The sequence below is a fragment of the Scyliorhinus torazame genome, chromosome 1 (genome assembly GCF_047496885.1).
Source record: "Scyliorhinus torazame isolate Kashiwa2021f chromosome 1, sScyTor2.1, whole genome shotgun sequence".
NCBI classification, from domain to species: domain Eukaryota; kingdom Metazoa; phylum Chordata; class Chondrichthyes; order Carcharhiniformes; family Scyliorhinidae; genus Scyliorhinus; species Scyliorhinus torazame.
The window spans coordinates 259,927,647-259,947,510 of NC_092707.1; the positions used below are offsets into that span (position 1 = coordinate 259,927,647).

General features: G+C 45.7%; 1 protein-coding gene across 2 annotated transcripts in view; it reads left to right on the forward strand.

The window, feature by feature from the left end:
- memo1 (mediator of cell motility 1) overlaps positions 1–19,864 on the forward strand; it is a 99,561-nt gene that overhangs the window by 21,785 nt on the left and 57,912 nt on the right. For both annotated transcript variants that reach the window (XM_072505468.1, XM_072505458.1), the window contains exon 4: positions 9,766–9,878. In XM_072505468.1, the coding sequence (XP_072361569.1) occupies positions 9,766–9,878 (113 nt within the window). The remainder of the gene's footprint in view (positions 1–9,765; positions 9,879–19,864) is intronic.

Genomic DNA, 19,864 nt, shown 5'->3' on the forward strand with positions numbered 1-19,864 from the left:
AGATAGTTGGGGTCGAGAGGATGGGGGAAAGACTTTACGGTTGGTAAGACTACTTTGCGGGGGGGTGGGGGGGGCCGTGCGTCAGCTCCTCTCAGTCAAGGTTATGACGTCAACGCAGTCATCCACATTGAGCTCATGGATGGCAAGGGCCTTTCTCGCATGTGAATAACTGATCTGCCGAAAGTGACCACAGGGTCAGCGCTGACAGTAGTGAGTTGGCACAGTAAGAAGTGTTACAACACCAGGTTAAAGTCCAACAGGTTAAAGTGCAACTGCTGCCTCACGGCGCCGAGGTTCCAGGTTCAATTCTGGCTCTGGGTCACTGTCCGTGTTGAGTTTGCACATTCTCCCCTTGTTTGCGTGGGTTTCGCCCCCACAACCCAAAGATGTGCAGGCTAGGTGGATTGGCCACGCTAAATTGCCCCTCAATTGGAAAAAATGAATTGGGTACTCTAAATTTGTTTTAGAAAAGGATACCCAGGTATGTCTGAATGCCAACATTTCACAGTTTGTCGCCATTTAGAATCATGGAATCCCTACAGTGCAGAAAGAGGCCATTCAGCCCAGTGAGTCTGCATCGACCCTCTGAAAGAGCACCCTACCCAGACCCACTCCCCCAGCCCCATTTCTGCAACCCTACATAACCTTTGGTCACTAAGGGGCAATTTAGCAGGGCAAATTCACCTAACTTGCACATCTTTGGTTTGTGGGTGGAAACCCTAGCATCCGGAGGAAACTCGCAGACATAGGGTGAAGATACAAATTCCACACAGTCACCCAATGGCAGAATTGAACCCGAGTCCCTGGTGCTGTAAGGCAGCAGTGCTAAAACAACATTTTTGCATTCCATTTTTTGTTTGGCCAATGTGGATAACTTCACATTTCTCCACATTACTACACCCTTTCTCGCTCACTTGGTCTTGTCTATAATCCATTGCAGCCTCTTTGTGTTCTGACTTTCTCATCTAGCTTTGTATAGACTTGTATTGTACACGGTTCTCTCATCCAAGTCATTGATGCAGATGATAAATAGCTGAGTCCCAAGCCTGGTCCTTGCGGTGGTCTACTAGTTACAGCTTGCAAACTTAAAAATAACTAGTTTGTTCCTAGTCTTTCTGCCCATGATCTAGTCCCCATCCATGCTAATGTTGGCCCAATGCCAAGAGCCTCAATCCCGTGATCAGTAAGAGGCAGTGCCGAGTGCTTCAATGAACCACTTGCTGACTCTGGAATTACTTTCTGTAGTCTTTCTCCAATTCTGCTGCCAACTTGCATACAAACATATGAATTAGGGAGTTGGAGTAGGCCACTCGGCCCCTTGAGCCTCCTCCACCATTCAATAAGATCATGGTAGCACGGCAGCATTGTGGATAGCACAATTGCTTCACAGCTCCAGGGTCCCAGGTTCGATTCCGGCTTGGATCACTGTCTGTGCAGAGTCTGCACATCCTCCCCGTGTGTGCGTGGCTTTCCTCCGGGTGCTCCGGTTTCCTCCCACAGTCCAAAGATGTGCAGGTTAGGTGGATTGGCCATGATAAATTGCCCTTAGTGTCCAAAATTGCCCTTAGTGTTGGGTGGGGTTACTGGGTTATGGGGATAGGGTGCTCTTTCCAAGAGCTGGTGCAGACTGGATGGGCTGAATGGCCTCCTTCTGCACTGTAAATTCTATGATAATGGCTGATCTGATTGTAACTTCAACCCCACGTTCCTGTCAACCCCAGATAAACTTTCACCCCCTCATCAAACCAGAATCTATCTAGCTCTGCTTAAAAATATTCAACGATTCTTGCCGTGATCTAGTGGCTGCGCTAGTTGTGGGCATAAATCGCATAATGGCTACTAAATCTCGTGAGAGGGCATTTGCGGAGGCGAGATCTAGGTTTGAGATCTCCCCAAGCCAGCTGGTGATGTGATTGGGTTCACACCCATACATTTGAATAAATTAGTATGTACCTACTGGCCTTGACGCTGTAATGTCCGCCCATGCCTTATCCTCTTTCCTGGGAGGGGGATGGGATTGGGGGGGTGGGGCTTTTATTTAAGTCTGAGATCAGTGTGCCCTCTAACCTCGGGATGCCTTGTTGGCGTCTTTAGGCTCTGCGTTGTCCAGTGCAGCGACAAAAGCCGATTGTGCAGCCTGTGAGCTTCACACTGGTTTTCTCACCTGAGACAACACATTGTATTTTTGGGAAGATTCCGTCCTCTCTTTCCACTGACTTTTGAGGAAGAGAGTTCCAGAGATTCTCAACCCTCTGCGAGAAAACAAGTCTCCTTATCTCTGTTTTAAATGAGCGATCCCTTATTTTTAAACAGTGAAAAAGATGTATGAGTTAGGTGGATTGGCCAGGCTAAATTGCCCCTTAGTGTTCAATGGTTAGGGGGAGACAGGGTGGAGGAGTGTGCCCAAGTAGGGTGCTTTTATAGAGGGCCGCTGGAGACTGACTATGAGCCGAATGGTCTCCTGCACTGCAAGGATTCTATGGACCCCGAGTTCTAGATCCTCCGACAAAAGGAAACATCCTCTCAACATCCACCCTGTCAATACCCATCAGGATCTTAAAGTATTCGATCTGATTATAACTTTTTTAAAAAAAATATGTTTATTAAGAATTTTTAAACAAAATTTTCAACCATACAAACAACCCCCCCCCCCCCCCCACCCCGTAACAAAAAGAAAAGAAAGCTCGCATAGCAAGACATAAACATGGCAAATCCATATGATACAGAACTTTGTACATTGGATTCCTCCCGTACATACCAGCTTTCCGGATCATTTATGTATTTTCTTGCTCAGATACCCCCCAGAAACCCCCCCCCCCCGGTTGCTGCTGCTGCTGACCGAACCCCGCGAGATAGTCTAGGAACGGCTGCACCGCCTGTAGAACCCCTGAGCAGACCCTCTCAAGGCAAACTTTATCCTTTCCAACCTGAGAAACCCTGCCATGTCATTTATCCAGGCTTCTACACTGGGGGGCTTCGCATCTTTCCACACTAACAAGATCCTCCGCCGGGCTACCAGGGACGCAAAGGCCAGAATGCCGGCCTCTTTCGCCTCCTGCACTCCCGGCTCGTCTGCAACTCCAAGTAGTGCTAGCCCCCAACTTGGCTTGACCAGGACTTTCACCACCTTGGATATAATTCTCTCAACTCCCCTCCAGAACCCGTCCAGTGCCGGACACGACCAAAACATATGGGCATGGTTCGCCGGGCTTCCTGAGCACCTCCCACATCTGTCCTCCACCCCAAAGAACCTGCTCAGCCTCGTCCCCGTCATATGCGCTCTGTGAACAACCTTAAATTGTATTAGGCTAAGCCTGGCACACGAGGACGAGGAATTAACCCTACTTAGGGCTTCAGCCCACAGACCCTCCTCAATCTCCTCCCCAGCTCCTCTTCCCATTTACCCTTCAGCTCCTCTACCAAAGCCTCCCCCTCTTTCATCTCCTGGTATATCGCCGACACCTTGCCTTCTCCGACCCATACGCCCAAAATCACCCTGTCTTGAATCCTCTGTGCCGGGAGCAGCGGGACTTCCCTCACTTGCCGCCTCACAAATGCCCTCACTTGCATGTACCTGAATGCATTTTCCGGGGGTAGTCCAAACTTCTCCTCCAGCGCCCCTAAGCTCGCAAACGTCCCATCGATGAACAGGTCCCCCATTCTTCTAATCCCTGCCCGATGCCAGCTCTGAAACCCCCCGTCCATCCTTCCTGGGACAAACCGATGGTTATCTCTGATCGGGGACCACACCGAGGCTCCCATTGCACCCCTGTGCCGTCTCCACTGCCCTCAGATCTTTAGCGTTGCCGCCACCACCGGACTCATGGTGTACCTTGTCGGCGAGAGCGGCAGCGATGCCGTCACCAGCGCCCCAGGCTCGTTCCTTTGCAGGACGCCATCACCAACCTCTTCCATGCCGCCCCCTCTCCCTCCATCACCCACTTACGGATCATCGCCACGTTGGCTGCCCAGTAGTCGCCACCCAGATTCGGCAACGCCAGCCCTACTCTAGCTCTACTACACTCCAGGAACCCCCTCCTTATCCTCGCGGTCTTACTCGCCCACACAAAACCCATAATGCTTCTGCCTACCCTCTTAAAAATGGCCTTGGTGATCACAATTGGAAGGCATTGGAATACAAAAAGAAACCTCGGGAGGACCACCATTTTAATCGACTACCCTGCCCGCTAGCGAGAGTGGCAACATGTCCCACCGTTTAAAGTCCTCCTCCATCTGCTCCACCAGCCGCATCAAATTAAGTTTGTGCAGGGTCCCCCAGGTACCTGGATCCCCAAGTATCAAAAGCTCCTTTCCGCCCTCCTCAACGGTAGGTCGTCTATCCCTCTTCCCTGATCCCCCGAGTGCACCACAAAGAGCTCTCTTCCCTACATTGAGCTTGTAGCCCGAGAAGTCCCCAAACTCCCTGAGGATCTGCATGACCTCCACCATCCCCTCCACTGGGTCCGCCACATACAGCAACAGGTCGTCTGCATACAGCGACACTCGTGCTCCTCTCCCCCTCGAACCACCCTCCTCCATTTCCTGGACTCCCTTAATGCCATGGCCAAAGGTTCAATTGCTAATGCAAACAACAGGGGGGACATGGGGCACCCCTGCCTCGTCCCTCGATACAGCCGAAAATACTCCGACCTCTGCCGATTCGTAACCACACTCGCCACCGGGGCTCTATATAGGAGCTTAACCCAACTGATAAAACCCTACCCAAACCCAAACCTCCGCAGCACTTCCCAGAGATACTCCCATTCTACTCGGTCAAACGCCTTCTCCGCGTCCATGGCTGCCACTATCTCCGCCTCTCCCTCCACCGATGGCATCATTATCACGTTTAGGAGCCTCCGCACATTGGTATTTAGCTGCCTGCCCTTTACAAATCCCGTCTGGTCCTCGTGAATCACTCCCGGGACACAGTCCTCAATCTTCGTAGCCATCATTTTTGCCAGCAACTTAGCATCTACGTTGAGGAGCGAGATCGGCCTATACGACCCGCATTGCAGTGGGTCCTTATCCCGCTTCAGGATCAAAGAGATCGTCGCCTCCGACATTGTCGGGGGCAGGGTCCCCCCCCTCCCTTGCCTCATTGAAGGTCCTTACCAGCAACGGGGCTAACAGGTCTGCATACTTCCTATAGAACTCCACCGGGAACCCATCCGGTCCCGGGGCCTTCCCTGCCTGCATGCTCCCCAGTCCTTGAACCAGCTCCTCCATCCCAATTGGCGCCCCCAAACCAGCCACCTCCTGCTCCACCCTCAGGCACCTCAGCTGGTCCAAGAATCGTCGCATCCCCTCTTTTCCCCCTGGGGGCTGGGACCTATACAGCTCCTCGTAGAAGGCCTTGAATGCCTCATTCTGATTATAACTTCAACCCCACATTTCGGCCTCTCCCGCTTTCTTGATAACCTTTCACTCCCTTGTGCATCAAGAATCTATCTGCATGTAAGCAAGAATTTGTATTCAACTAACTATGGGCAGTAGCTTGGGCACTTCACTAGCACTTCAAAATGAACATATAGTTGGAGTGTATGAAACTTGAGGAATAAATCTAAGCTTTTTGTTTTTGCACCCTGCAATAAATTGAAACGCTTGCATCCAAGTTCCTGTAGCGTTTCATAGAATCCCTACAATGCAGAAGGAGGCCGTTCAGCCCATTGAGTCCACGCGGACCCTTGGAAAGAGCACCCTACCTAGGCCCAAGCCCCCATCCTATCCACTGTCACCCCACCTAACCTATTGGACACCAGTGGGCAATTTATCACAGCTAACCTGCACGTCTTGGAACTGTGGGAGGAAACCGGAGCACCTGGAGGAAACTCATGTAGACTGGGAGAATGTGGAAACCACACAGACAGTCACCAGAATTGAACCCGGGTCCCTGGCACTGTGAGGCAAGAGTGCTGACCATTGTGCCGCCCTGACAGTTTCTCAGTTACTGTACAGATACTTTGACCAGGATTCGGAAACTCAACACAAAGTGGTCAAATTTGAAGATGTTCCAAAACAGGAGGTGCAATGTGATTGCAGGAGGATCGCCAAAATGACAATGGGCACAATGTTATCCCAGACGGTTGCTTTTGATTGACGAGTGAGCGTGAAACTAAGATTGATGGGTCGGTCATTTAGAGCTGGAGGGGGAGTGGGGAAGATAGATTTCTTCACTTTGTTTATGGTTCTATTGGCATTTCTATTCTGCTGGACTTTGGTGCTTAATCATTGAGTATATTCGAGACAGATTTTTAGCACAACGAAAATTGAGGGTTATGTGGGGGAATGTGGAACTCGAATGGAAAATCAGTCATGATTTTAATGAATGTTGGAGCAAGTTCAAGGGGCTGTACGGCCTACCTACTCTTATGTTCTTAAGGAGGCCAGAGGTGCAAACAAGTGAAAATTGATCTTGGGACCTACATTGAGAAATTCTTCATGCAAAGAGTGATCAATGGACCTTCCAGACATTGCAATGAATGGAGGCAAACACCCTGGCATAATTTCCAAAATAGTTAGATGTTGCAGTGGGAGTGTTTTTATGATCCCACTAGATGAATGAATTAAGATGGGCTGAATGATCTTCCTCAGCTGTGATTATTTTGATTTTTTTCACATAGGCATCACGGGCGAGGCCAGCATTTATTGCCCATGCCTAATTGCCCTTGAGTAGGTGGCGATGAGCTGTCTTCATGAACTGCTGCAGACCATGTGGTTAATGTACGCTGACCGTGCTGTTAGGACGAGGACATTGACCCACTGACATTACCATGTGATCCTGAGATGGTCAAGTCCATTTCTCTGTGTACAATTATGAGGGCATGAAAGCAGAGCTCTCTAGAGTGAACTGGCAAATGTGCTTAAGGGATAGATCAGTAGAGGTTCAGTGGCAGTGTTATTTCCAAATGCACAGAATTGACATATTCCAATGAGAAAGGAAAATTCCAAGGAGAGGGCCCATCTGTGGTTAACTAAAAAAGTTAAAGCCAGTATTAAACTTAAAGGAAAAAGCACATATTTGTGCAAAGACAAGTGGCAGGTTGGAAAGAATGTAAAGAACATCAAAGAATAACAAAAGATTGATAAGGAGGGTAAGAGAGAAAGCTAGCTAGTATAAAGATGGATCGTAAAAGTTTCTATAGATATTTAAATAAGCAAAGAGCTAACAAAGTAAGAGTGGTCCTATAGAATATGCATCTGGGGAATTGATCATGGAAAGCAGGGCTATGGCGGAAGAATTAAACACGTATTTTGCATTGCTCTTCACTGTAGAGGACACTAGTAATATCCCAGAAATAGGTGTAAATCAGGAACAGGAAGAGACGGAGGAACTCGTGAAAATTACCATCACCAGGAAAGTGGTATTGAGCAAATTGTTGGGTCTGCCGGCTGACAAATCCCCTAGTCCAGATGGACTTCACCCTAAGGTCTTGAAAGAAGTGGCTAATGAGATAGTTGATGCATTGGTCTTAATTTTTTCCAAAAATCCCTAGATTCGGGGAAGGTTCCATTAGATTAGAAGATATCAAATGTAATTCCTTCATCCAAAAATGGAGGGAGGCAGAAAGCAGGAAACTACAGGCCAGTTAGCCTTACATTTGTCTTGGGAAAATGTTAGCAGCTATTAAAGTTGTTCTAGCAGGACACTTGGTAAAACTCAAAGCAATCAGGCAGAGTCAACATGGTTCTGTGAAAAGGAAATCATGTTTAATTAATTTATTGGAATTTGTTGAAGCAGTCTATGGATAAAGGGAACCGTTGGATATACTGTACTTAGATTTCCAAAAGGTACTTGATAAGCTGCCATATCAAAGTTTATCGTGGCAAATAAAAGTTCATGGTGTGGTGGTAACATTTTGTTATGGATTGAAGGTTGGGTAGATAACAGGAAACAGTTGGCGTAAATAGGTATTTGTCTGGTTGGCAAGATGTGATGAGTGGTGTGCCACATGGATTAGTGTGGGACCTCAACTTCTTACCATTTTGTAAATGACTTGGATGAAGGGACTGAAAGTATGTATGTCAAATTTGCTGATGATGAAAAGATAGCATTGTAAACTGTGAAGAGGACATAACCCATGTTCCTTTGTAACATCATTAAGTGACAGGCAAGAATCTGTCAAATGGAGTATAATGTGGGCAAATGTAAAATTTACCATTTTGGCAGTAAGAATAAAAAAGCTTATCATCTAAATCAGTGTTTTTCAAACTTTTTTTCCGGGGACACATTATTACCAACCGGCCAACCTTCGGGCCCCACGCCGGCCGACCTTCGCGGCCCACGCCGTCCGACCTTCGCGACCCACCATTTTCTCTTACCTTGTTTGCTACTGACAAAATGGAGGAATCGCAATTGCACCCAAAGCACGTGATGTTGACGTTCGGGGGCGTGACCTGCTCTCTGCCTCCACCGATGAGCGGGCATGTGGCCGCATTTTTGTAATATGGTCGCGGCCTTTTTGAAGGCCGCTCGCAGCCAGCATTGTTAAAAGCCGGCTGCTGTGGCTGTTGCCTGCAAATTTGTGCAATTGGGAGCGCCGCGACGGACAGCTCCACATCCCTCCCGACACCTGCCCCCTGACTTTGAAAATGCCTGATCTAAATGATAGAGATTGCAGAGGGATCTGGGTGTCCTAGTGGTTATCCTACAGGTACAGCAAGTAATTAGGAAAGCTAACAATGTTATCGTTTATTGTGAAGAGAATTGATTACAAAAGTAGGGATGTTATGCTTCATTTGGAGAGGGCATTGCTGAAACCACGCCTGGAGTATTGTATGCAGTATTGGTCTCCTTTTCTAAGGAAAGTAGTACATGCATTAGAAACCATTCAAAAACGATTTACGAGACTAATACCAGGAATGAGCGGGTTCCCTTATGAGGGAAGGTTGGAGAGGTTAGGTTTGTATCCACTAGAGTTTAGAAGAGTAAGAGGCGACTTGGTCAAAACCTTTATCCTGGGGAGTTTCCTCTTGTTGGAGAATCTAGAACTAGGGGTCACTACATAAAAATAAGGCGTCGCCAATTTGAGGCAGCGATGAAGAAACATTTTTTCTCTAGGGTTGTGAGTCTCCAGAACTGTCTTCCTCAAAAGGCAGTGGAAACAAAATCTTTCAAGTATTTTTAAGGCAGAGCTAGATCGAGTTTTGATTACCGAGGGGTTGAAAGGTTACCAGGGAGTTCGGCAGGAATGTGGGGTTGAGGTTACAATCAGATCAGCCATGATCGGACAGCACGGTGGCGCAGTGGGTAGTGCTGCTGCCTCACGGCGCCGAGGTCCCAGGTTCAATCCTGGCTCTGGGTCACTCTCCGTGTGGAGTTTGCACATTCTCCCCGTGTTTGCGTGCGTTTCGCACCCACAACCCAAAAGATATGCAGAGTAGGTGAATTGGCCATGCTAAATTGCCCCTTAATTGGTAAAAATGAATTGGGTACTCTAAATTGATTTTTAAAAAGATCAGCCATGATCTTATTGAATGGGGGATCAGGCTCGAGGGGCTGAGTGGCCCACTCCTGCTCCACATTCGAATGTATTTTAATGGAAAGTAAATGGCAGGTGTCATCAAATCTCTCACCTACATTAAAGGGCAGGTAACAAATAGAAAGGTTGGGCCCTGTTGCGGATCTTTGCATACCTGCGTGCTCGCTGGGGAACTATTCCTGTTGAACTGATGATTTCTCATCTTAAATAATTAATAATCTTAGTTGTGTTAAATCCGAAGGAAAGTGACTGCTCAGATTCACTAGTCAATTTAATTTCATCACAGACGCAGAGTTTTTATCTTGGGACCATCGCACCATGCACCTCTTTCTCGCTGTGCTCTATCCACTGCAGATATTTATAGAACGCCTTTGTATGATCTACGCATTGATCAAAAAAGTAAGTGTTAATACTTGCATCTTCTATTGATAAAAAGCAAAGCATTATGTTTTTTTCTGGAACAACTGATGTCAAAATCACTAACCCAGGAATTGGAATTCCCATCACATTTATAATTAGCTATCCTGCCGCCTCTTTAGGAAATCATGGGCATCGTAGAGGGTAAAAAGCAGTGGTTTGTGGTGTACGTGGATTTTAAGAAACTCCTTGACCAGTAACCACATTGGAGGAGGTTATTAGAGCAGGTTCGCAGGGTATGAAATTGGGCAGAAAAATTCCAAACTGGGTTAGAAAGCACAAAACAAAGTGTAGGAATGAAGGACAAATTTTCAGAACAGATCTAAGTTGACGACACTATCCCATAGAACTTTCTGGGGGCCACTTCTGTTCACAAGTGTTTAGATATAGACCTAGAGGAAACAACGTGGATGTATACAGATGTTAGCTAAATATGGCGTGTAGTTAATTCTTTGGAAGACCGAAGAGAGTATCAATGGGATATTGATAAGATGGGAAAATGGGCTGAAAAGGGACAGATATAATTCAATATCCTTAAGTGTGAAATGGTCCACTTTGGAAAATAAAACAGCAGTTATTGTACTCTTTTTGTTTGCTTTTTAAAAAAAATTTTTTTAGAGTACCCAATTTTTTTTTCCAATTAAGGGTGTCATGTGAGAGTATTTTGAAGAAATGGGTGTGTATATAAATATCTGTAGTGAGAGTACCTTTAAGAAATGTGTGTCTACTACAGTGATGCCAGAGAGTGGGTGGAGCTGGGCTGTCTGTCAGCTTTTTACTTTTGTTTTAGGCTGTTTGCTGCAGGATGTGTTTTAGTTTCGTTTTCAGAGCTGGATAGCTGCAGTCACAGCCAGAAGGTGTATGAATCTCTCTCTGTAATCTAAAGACTGTAAATCGATCCTGGTGATTTAAAACTAATAACAGTAGTGACTTTAACCTGATGTGCTTCTGATAAAGGTTTTGTTTTCAAGTCGTATGGATGTTAAAAAGGAAAGCTTAAAGGATTACTTAGTGTTGTAGTCTTTGGGGGTTGTATTTGAATTAATGGGTGCTCAGATGTTCACTGTATGTTTTAAAAAGGTTATCTTGATTTTTAGAATAAACATTGTTTTGCTTTAAAAAATACTTTTCCATTTCTGCTGTACCACACCTGTGGAGTGGGCCGTGTGCTCCCCCTACCACAATCTAGTAAAAGTTGTGGGTCAGGTGAACTCCATGATACACTTTGGGGTTCTCTAAACCCTGGCTCATAACAAATTGGGGGCTCGTCCGGGATAAAAGTCTATCTATTGGATTGGCTTTGGGAACTTAAAGACAGTGAGGGGTGAGCATAATGTGGGTGTTTTTCAGGTGTGGTATTCTAGTTTAAGTAAGGAGTGTGTTGTGGACAATGGCTCTTTCAGTGGCTCAGAAGTCTTTGGGGGTGGAGACGGTCACACACAGTACCTTACGGACAGAGACTAAAAGCAGACTGTTAGATTTGGCAAAAACATTGCAGTTAACATTACCTGACAAAATGCGAAAAGATGAGGTTATTATGGCGGTGGCTAAGCATCCAAAGTTGCCTAAGATACAGTTTGACTCATTGGAAATAGCAAAAATCCAGTTGCAAATTAAACAAATGGAACATGAGAAAGAATTAAAGCAGCTTGAATATGCTGCATTGAAGCATTGCGCAGGTCAAGGAGACACAGCCTGAGTGAGTGAGACACAGACAGAGTGAGAATTTGGTAATTTGGTGCAGTGAGGTAACCAGGAAAGGTAAGTGGTTAATCTAATTTTGCTGTTTTTCAGTTAAAGGTGCAGTGTAGATTAGTGTCTGATTGGCTGAAGCTGCCCCACCCTAATTGCTGAGAGGCATAAAAGTCTGTATAAAAGACAGACAGAAAGCATACTTAATAAGCATTGCGCAGGTCAATGAGACACAGCCTGAGTGAGTGAGACACAGACAGAGTGAGAATGTGGTAATTTGGTGCGGTGAGGTAATTCGGTGAAGAGTGGGAGAAGGTGCTTTTTCCGTACTGTTTTGTTCTCTCACTTTCTTCGGGCCTAATTTCGGGAGCCGTTCGGAGGAGGAGGAGCAGTCTCTGTGAGTATAAAAACCTAACGTTACTTCCTGTTTTCCAGTTTTTCCCCCCCAAAAGTGACGTCAGAGGGAAGCTGTGATCTGATTGGTTGATAGCAAATCTGCCCCAAATTTAAAAAACAACACAGCTAAACTCGTAAACTTAAATTAAACAAATTAATTAATTAGTGATGGCTGGTCAGGTGATGTGCTTGAGCTGCTTGATGTGGGAGCTGGCAGATCCCATTGCGAGCTGCAGCGACCACATCTGCAGTAAGTGTTGGCTGCTCGAAGAGCTCCGGCTCAGAGTTGATGAGCTGGAGTCTGAGCTCCAAACACTGAGGCACATCCGGGAGGGGGAGACTTACCTGGACACTGTCTTTCAGGAGGCAGTCACACCTGTCAAAGTAGTTTAAATCCTGCCAGTGGCCAGGGACAGCAGGGTGTGACTGCAAGTCAGGCAGGTAAAGGGAACCAGCAGTCAGGAACTCAGGATCCTCAGCCCTTGACCCTGTTCAACAGGTATGAGGCACTTGCTCCCTGTGTGGATGGTGTTGCTCTTTTTAGCTTTAGTTTATTAGCTTTGATTACGTCACCTTTGCTCACGAGTCGCCAGGTATCTTTCTGATACCGCCACGTGGTTCAAGTTCAAGTTATGATTAATAAATCAGCACACTGCTTAGTAAGATTGAAATCAACGGTCATTTATTATATACACCAAGTAATGTTTACACAATAATCCTACTATCTATATAATAAACCTATCACTACTGGCCAATACTTAACTTTAGGAAGAGCCCACCAGGTCAGGGAAACGAATGGCTTATCCAATCGGATCTGGCCCGCGGGATTCAAAAGGCTGCTACAGGTCGATGGCTAGGAGTCTTTATCAGATAGCGATCGCTGGACTCAAACTTACGGTTGCCGGTTGCTGTTCTTGCGGAGGTCTCGAGCAGGCGAAGAAGGGAGAGAGAGCGAGATCTGAACTTGGCCTCTCACTTTATAGGGCCCAGGGGCTTCCCGCCTCCCGAGGCGGCCCTTGACCCTGAGTCCCAAGTGATTGGACCTGTTCCCAATCACTGGGGTCGATACGTCCAATTGCGAGGCGATTCCCCGATCGGGGGGTGGTCGTTCACCTGCCTTTGTTTTGGCCACTGCAGGCGCCGACAGGTCTGGCCCGGTATTCAATTGCTAATATGTTGCAATTGTTCCCGGGGATAGCTGATTACACTGCAGATGTCTGGGTGGATGGGCTGTTAATAGCCCTGAGTATCGATCTGGGCCAACTTCCCCAGAGCCGAATATGCTATTCTGTCTGCAGCTGTCCGTTTCTGTCTTGTTACCTGCTTTTCCCAGCAGCCTTTCCGGTTAGCCATTTTAAATCGGGTTTTGGTCAATTTAATCAGGAAGCAGCCATTTTACGTGGCTACAATGGCGAACAGGGCTGCAGGAAGGATGAGTCAGCTGACCAAGGCACCGTGGTTCAGCAGGCCATTCAAGGGGAGGGAGTAAATAGGCAAGTTGTAGTTGTAGGGGATTCTATTATCAGGGGGATAGATAGTATCCTTTGTGAGCAGGATAAAGAGTCCCGCATGGTATGTTGCCTGCCCGGTGCTAGGGTGCGGGACATCTCTGACCGGCTTGAAAGGATACTGGAGAGGGAGGGGGAGGATGCACTTGTTGTGGTCCATGTCGGTACCAACAACATAGGCAAGTCTAGGAAAGAGGACCTGTTTAGAGATTATAATGAGCTAGGATTCAAATTAAAAAACAGGTCCTCAAGGGTCATAATCTACAGATTAGGGTGGTCAATAGGACTTTAAACTAGAGATTGGGGGGGAAGGGAAAGTCAGGGAACCAAGAGGTGAAGTAATCAGTGGGAAGCTTAGCTGCTTAGGAATACAAAAAAGCAGGAAAAGACAAAACTCAGGAGAGGTTACGATAGTCCCCATCCCACAAAATATGACACAGTGTATGGAAAGGCTCAGTAAACCAAGGTCCACCACACTAAGAAAACAAAAAGGGACGGTCAATAGAGAATTAAAGGTGCTATATTTAAATGCGCGCAGTGTACGGAACAAGGTAGATGAGCTTGTGGCCCAGATTGTGACTGGCAGGTATGATGTGGTAGGCATCACAGAGACGTGGTTGCAGGGGGTTCAGGACTGGCATTTAAACATCCAGGGATTCACAACCTATCGAAAAGACAGAGAGGTGGGCAGAGGGGGCGGGGTTGCCTTGTTAATTAGGAATGAAATTAAATCAATAGCACTAAACAACATAGGGTCAGATGATGTGGAGTCTGTGTGGGTAGAGTTGAGGAACCACAAAGTCAAAAAAACCGTAATGGGAGTTATGTACAGGCCTCCTAACAGTGGTCAGGACCGGGGGCACAAAATGCACCACGAAATAGAAAGTGCATGTCAGAAAGGCAAGGTCACAGTGATCATGGGGGACTTCAATATGCAGGTGGACTGGGTAAATAATGCTGCCAGTGGACCCAAGGAAAGGGAATTCATTTAATGTTTACAGGAGGGCTTTTTGGAACAGCTTGTGATGGAGCCCACGAGGGAACAGGCCGTTCTGGACTTAGTGTTATGTAATGAGCCAGACTTGATTAAAGATCTTAAAGTAAGGGAACACTTAGGAGGCAGTGATCATAATATGGTAGAATTCAATCTCCAATTTGAAAGAAAGAAGGTAGAATCAGATGTAAAGGTGTTACAGTTAAATAAAGGTAACTACAGGGGCATGAGGGAGGAACTGACGAAAATCGACTGGGAGCAGAGCCTAGTGGGAGAGACAGTAGAACCGCAATGGCAGGAGTTTCTGGGAGTAATTGAGGACACAGTACAGAGGTTCATCCCAAAGAAAAGAAAGGTTATCAGAGGGGGGATTAGGCAGCCATGGCTGACAAAGGAAGTTAGGGAATGCATCAAAGCAAAAGAGAAAGCCTATAATGTGGCAAAGAGTAGTGGGAAGTCAGAAGATTGGGAAGGCTACAAAAACAAACAGAGGATAACAAAGAGAGAGATAAGGAAAGAGAGGATCAATTATGAAGGTAGGCTGGCCAGTAACATTAGGAATGATAGTAAACGTTTCTTTAAATACATTAAAAACAAACGGGAGGCAAAAGTTGACATTGGGCCGCTCCAAAATGGCGCTGGTAATCTAGTGATGGGAGACAAGGAAATAGCTGAGGAACTAAATAAGTACTTTGCATCAGTCTTCACAGTAGAAGACATGAGTAATATCCCAACAATTCAGGAGAGTCAGGGGGCAGAGTTGAATATGGTAGCCATCACAGGAGAAAGTGCAAGAGAAACTAAGAGGTCTAAACATTGATAAATCTCCGGGCCCAGATGGGCTACATCCTAGAGTTCTAAAGGAGATAGCTGAAGAAATAGTGGAGGCATTAGTTATGATCTTTCAAAAGTCACTGGAGTCAGGGAAAGTCCCAGAGGATTGGAAAATCGCTGTTGTAACCCCCCTGTTCAAGAAGGGAACAAAGAAAAAGATGGAAAATTATAGACCAATTAACCTAACCTCTGTTGTTGGCAAGATTCTAGAATCCATTGTTAAGGATGAGATTTCTAAATTCTTGGAAGTGCAGGGTCGGATTAGGACAAGTCAGCATGGATTTAGTAAGGGGAGGTCGTGCCTGACAAACCTGTTAGAGTTCTTTGAAGAGATAACAAATAGGTTAGACCAAGGAGAGCCAATGGATGTTATCTATCTTGACTTCCAAAAGGCCTTTGATAAGGTGCCTCACGGGAGACTGCTGAGTAAAATAAGGGCCCATGGTATTCGAGGCAAGGTACTAACATGGATTGACGATTGGCTGTCAGGCAGAAGGCAAAGAGTTGGGATAAAAGGTTCTTTTTCGGAATGGCAACCGGTGACGAGTGGTGTCCCGCAGGGTTCAGTGTTGGGGCCACAGCTGTTCTCTTTATATATTAACGATCTAGATGACAGGACTGGGGGCATTCTGGCTAAGTTTGCCGATGATACAAAGGTAGGTGGAGGGGCAGGTAGTATGGAGGAGGTGGGGAGGCTGCAGAAAGATTTAGACAGTTTAGGAGAGGGGTCCAAGAAATGGCTGATGAAATTCAACGTGGGCAAGTGCGAGGTCTTGCACTTTGGAAAAAAGAATAGAGGCATGGACTATTTTCTAAACGGTGACAAAATTCATAATGCTGAAGTGCAAAGGGACTTGAGAGTCCTAGTCCAGGATTCTCTAAAGGTAAACTTGCAGGTTGAGTCCGTAATTAAGAAAGCAAATGCAATGTTGTCATTTATCTCAAGAGGCTTGAAATATAAAAGCAGGGATGTACTTCTGAAGCTTTATAAAGCATTAGTTAGGCCCCATTTAGAATACTGTGAGCAATTTTGGGCCCCACACCTCAGGAAGGAAATACTGGCACTGGAGCGGGTCCAGCGGAGATTCACACGGATGATCCCAGGAATGGTAGGCCTAACATACGATGAACGTCTGAGGATCCTGGGATTATATTCATTGGAGTTTAGGAGGTTGAGGGGAGATCTAATAGAAACTTACAAGATAATGAATGGCTTAGATAGGGTGGATGTAGGGAAGTTGTTTCCATTAGCAGGGGAGACTAGGACCCGGGGGCACAGCCTTAGAATAAAAGGGAGTCACTTTAGAACAGAGATGAGGAGAAATTTATTCAGCCAGAGAGTGGTGGGTCTGTGGAATTCATTGCCACAGAGGGCGGTGGAAGCCGGGACGTTGAGTGTCTTTAAGACAGAAGTTGATAAATTCTTGATTTCTCGAGGAATTAAGGGCTATGGCGAGAGAGCGGGTAAATGGAGTTGAAATCAGCCATGATTGAATGGTGGACTGGACTCGATGGGCCGAATGGTCTTACTTCCGCTCCTATGTCTTATGGAAAGAGAGAGAGAGGAAAAGGAAAGAGAAAGAGAGGGAGAGAGAGGAAAAAGAATGAGAAGAAGGGAAACAGAAAGAATAGCCCTAGCAGAACAAAAAGAAAGAGAAAGGGAGATACAGATCAGGGAAAAAGATAAAGAGAGTTTGAATTTCAGAAAATGGCCATGAAACATGACAGTCAGTTAAAATTGGCAGATGTAAAGGGAAACATACAGTTGGATGATAGTGATAAAGAGCGTCATAGTCAAAGGCTTGGTGGGGATCTATTTAAATATGTCCAAGCATTGCCAAGGTTTGATGAGAAGGAGGTAGAAGCCTTTTTCATTTCATTTGAGAAGGTAGCTAAACAAATGAAATGGCCACAGGAGATGTGGGTATTACTGATTCAAACAAAGCTGATAGGTAGGGCTAGTGAAGTGTTTGCATCACTACCGGAGGAGGTATCTGGGACGTATGAGGAGGTGAAAAGATCCATCTTAGCTGCATATGAACTAGTGCCTGAAGCCTACAGGCAATGGTTTAGAAATTTAAGGAAAGAATTTGCTCAAACATACATGGAGTTTGAAAGGATCAAACAGAGTAATTTTGATAGGTGGATAAGGGCTTTGAAAATAGACCAAACGTATGAAGCTCTCAGAGAAATTATACTTTTGGAGGAATTTAAAAATTCAATTCCTGATCTAGTGAGACTGTGGAAGAGCAGAGGGTTAAAACTGTGAGATTAGCAGCACAAATGGCAGCTGATTATGAATTAGTTCATAAATCAATGTTTGGTTTCCTACATCAGTTTCAGCCTTTGAGGGATAGAAACTGGGGACATGAGAAATACTCAAGTGGTAAAGGTGAAGGTGATCTGATGGGAGATAATAAGGAGAGTGTACCTCAGATTTAAAAGGAAATCCAGGAGGGTGGAAAAGAAATTAAAAGTTTCAAATGTTTTCATTGTAATAAACTAGGCCATGTAAAGTCACAGTGTTGGTGGTTGAAGAAAAGCACTGAGAAGGCTGATGTGGTAAAACAGGATAAGACGGTGGGGTTTGTTAAAGTGGTAAAGGAAAGCCCAAGCGAAGCGAAGGAGGAGCAAAAGATTGTACAGCCTGATCAAGAGGTGATTAATAAGAAGGTGCCAGATCTCTTTAAAGAATTTACTTGTGTGGGTAAAGTTTACTTGTGTATCAGGAGGAGTAGGTAAAAAAGTCACAATTTTAAGAGATACGGGAGCTGGTCAACCTTTAATGGTAAGAGGTGAGGAGTTATGTAGTTTGGGAAGAATGTTGCCTGAAAAGGTGGTAATATGTGAAATTCGGGGTGAGAGGAGTAGTGTTCAATTATATAAGGTAAGGTTGGAACGTTCAGTGAAGAGTGGTGAAGTGTGTTGCCGCACAAAATGGCTAACTCCCGATTAGAATGGCCAAACCCCGATTTAAAATGGCGAACGGAAGAGGCTGATGGGAAATCAGCCAACAGGACTCAACAGACAGCTGCAGGTAAAACAATGTATTCGCCTCTGGGGAAGCCAGACCGAATCGATACCTGCAGCCATCAACATAACACCCCAGCCATCTGCATATTAATCAGCAATCCCCGGGAACAATTGATACAAAATAGACACACAGAGCCAACCCAGACCTTTCGGCGCCAGCAGGAACTGACACAAAGAGAGGTAAACGACCACCCCTCGATCAAGGAATCGCTCCAGCATTGGAGAATGTCGAACCAAGTGATTGGGACCAAGTCCAATCACTTGGAACCAGGTACAAGGTCCGCCCCGAGAGGCGGGAAGCCCCTGGGGACTATAAGAATAGGGGCCAAGTTCAAATCGACCCTTCTTCTCCTCTCCGCACCCTTCGAGACCCTTCTGCTGACCTTCTACAACAGCCGCAAGAGAACGTAAGTTTTACTCCAACGATCGCTACAAGATAGGCACTCCTGACTATCGACCTGTACCAGCTTTTGAATCCCGCAGGCTCAGAACCCATTCGAAAGGCCATTTGTTTCCCTGACCTGGTGGGCCATTTCCAAAGTTAAGTATTGGCCTGTTAGTTGTAGGAAGTAGCTTAGAAGTAGAATTAATGTATAAGTATTAATTGCTGTATATAATAAATGAGCGTTGATTTACCTCTTACTAAGCGGTGTGTTGGATTATTAATCATTACTTGGACTTGAACCACGTGGCGGTATCAGAAAGATACCTGGCGACTCAAGAGCAAAGGTGACAGAATAAGAACAAGTAAACTAAGGCTAAAACGAGCAACAAGTGGTAGTCGGAGTAATAGAGAAATTATTTTGTCCAGGAATACAGTTTATCTTGGGTAATGATATAGCTGGATCGCAGGTGGGAGTGATGCCTACTGTGGTTAATAAACCAGTGGAACATCAGACAACTGAAATGTTGAAGGACAAATATTCTGGGATTTTTCCGGATTGTGTAGTAACAAGGTCGCAAAGTCACAAGAGGAGAAATCAGAGAGTGAAGATAAAGGTGAAGTGCAATTATCAGAAACGATTTTTGATCAGATGGTTGGAAAAGAACAGGTGGAGGATGAAGCGGATATTTTTAGTTCAGGAAAATTGGTGGAGTTACAACAAAAAGATATAGAAATAAAACAAATGTATCAGAAAGCATACACGGAAAAGGAATCTGAGTGGAAACCAGAGTTTTATTACTGTAAAAGTGATGTCTTGATGAGAAAATGGAGACCTTTACATATGCAGGCGGTTGAAAAGTGGGTAGAAGTTCATCAAGTAGTATTGCCGGTAGGGTATAGAAAGGAGGTGTTGCGAGTCGCACATGAGGTACCAGTGGGAGGTCATTTGGGAATAAGGAAAACTCAAGCTAAAATGCAAAAACATTTTTATTGGCCTGGACTACATAAAGATGCAGTAAAATTTTGTCAATCGTGTCACACATGTCAAGTGATAGGGAAACCTCAAGCAGTGATAAAACCAGCGCCCTTAATACCCATTCCAGCATTTGAGAAACCTTTTACAAGG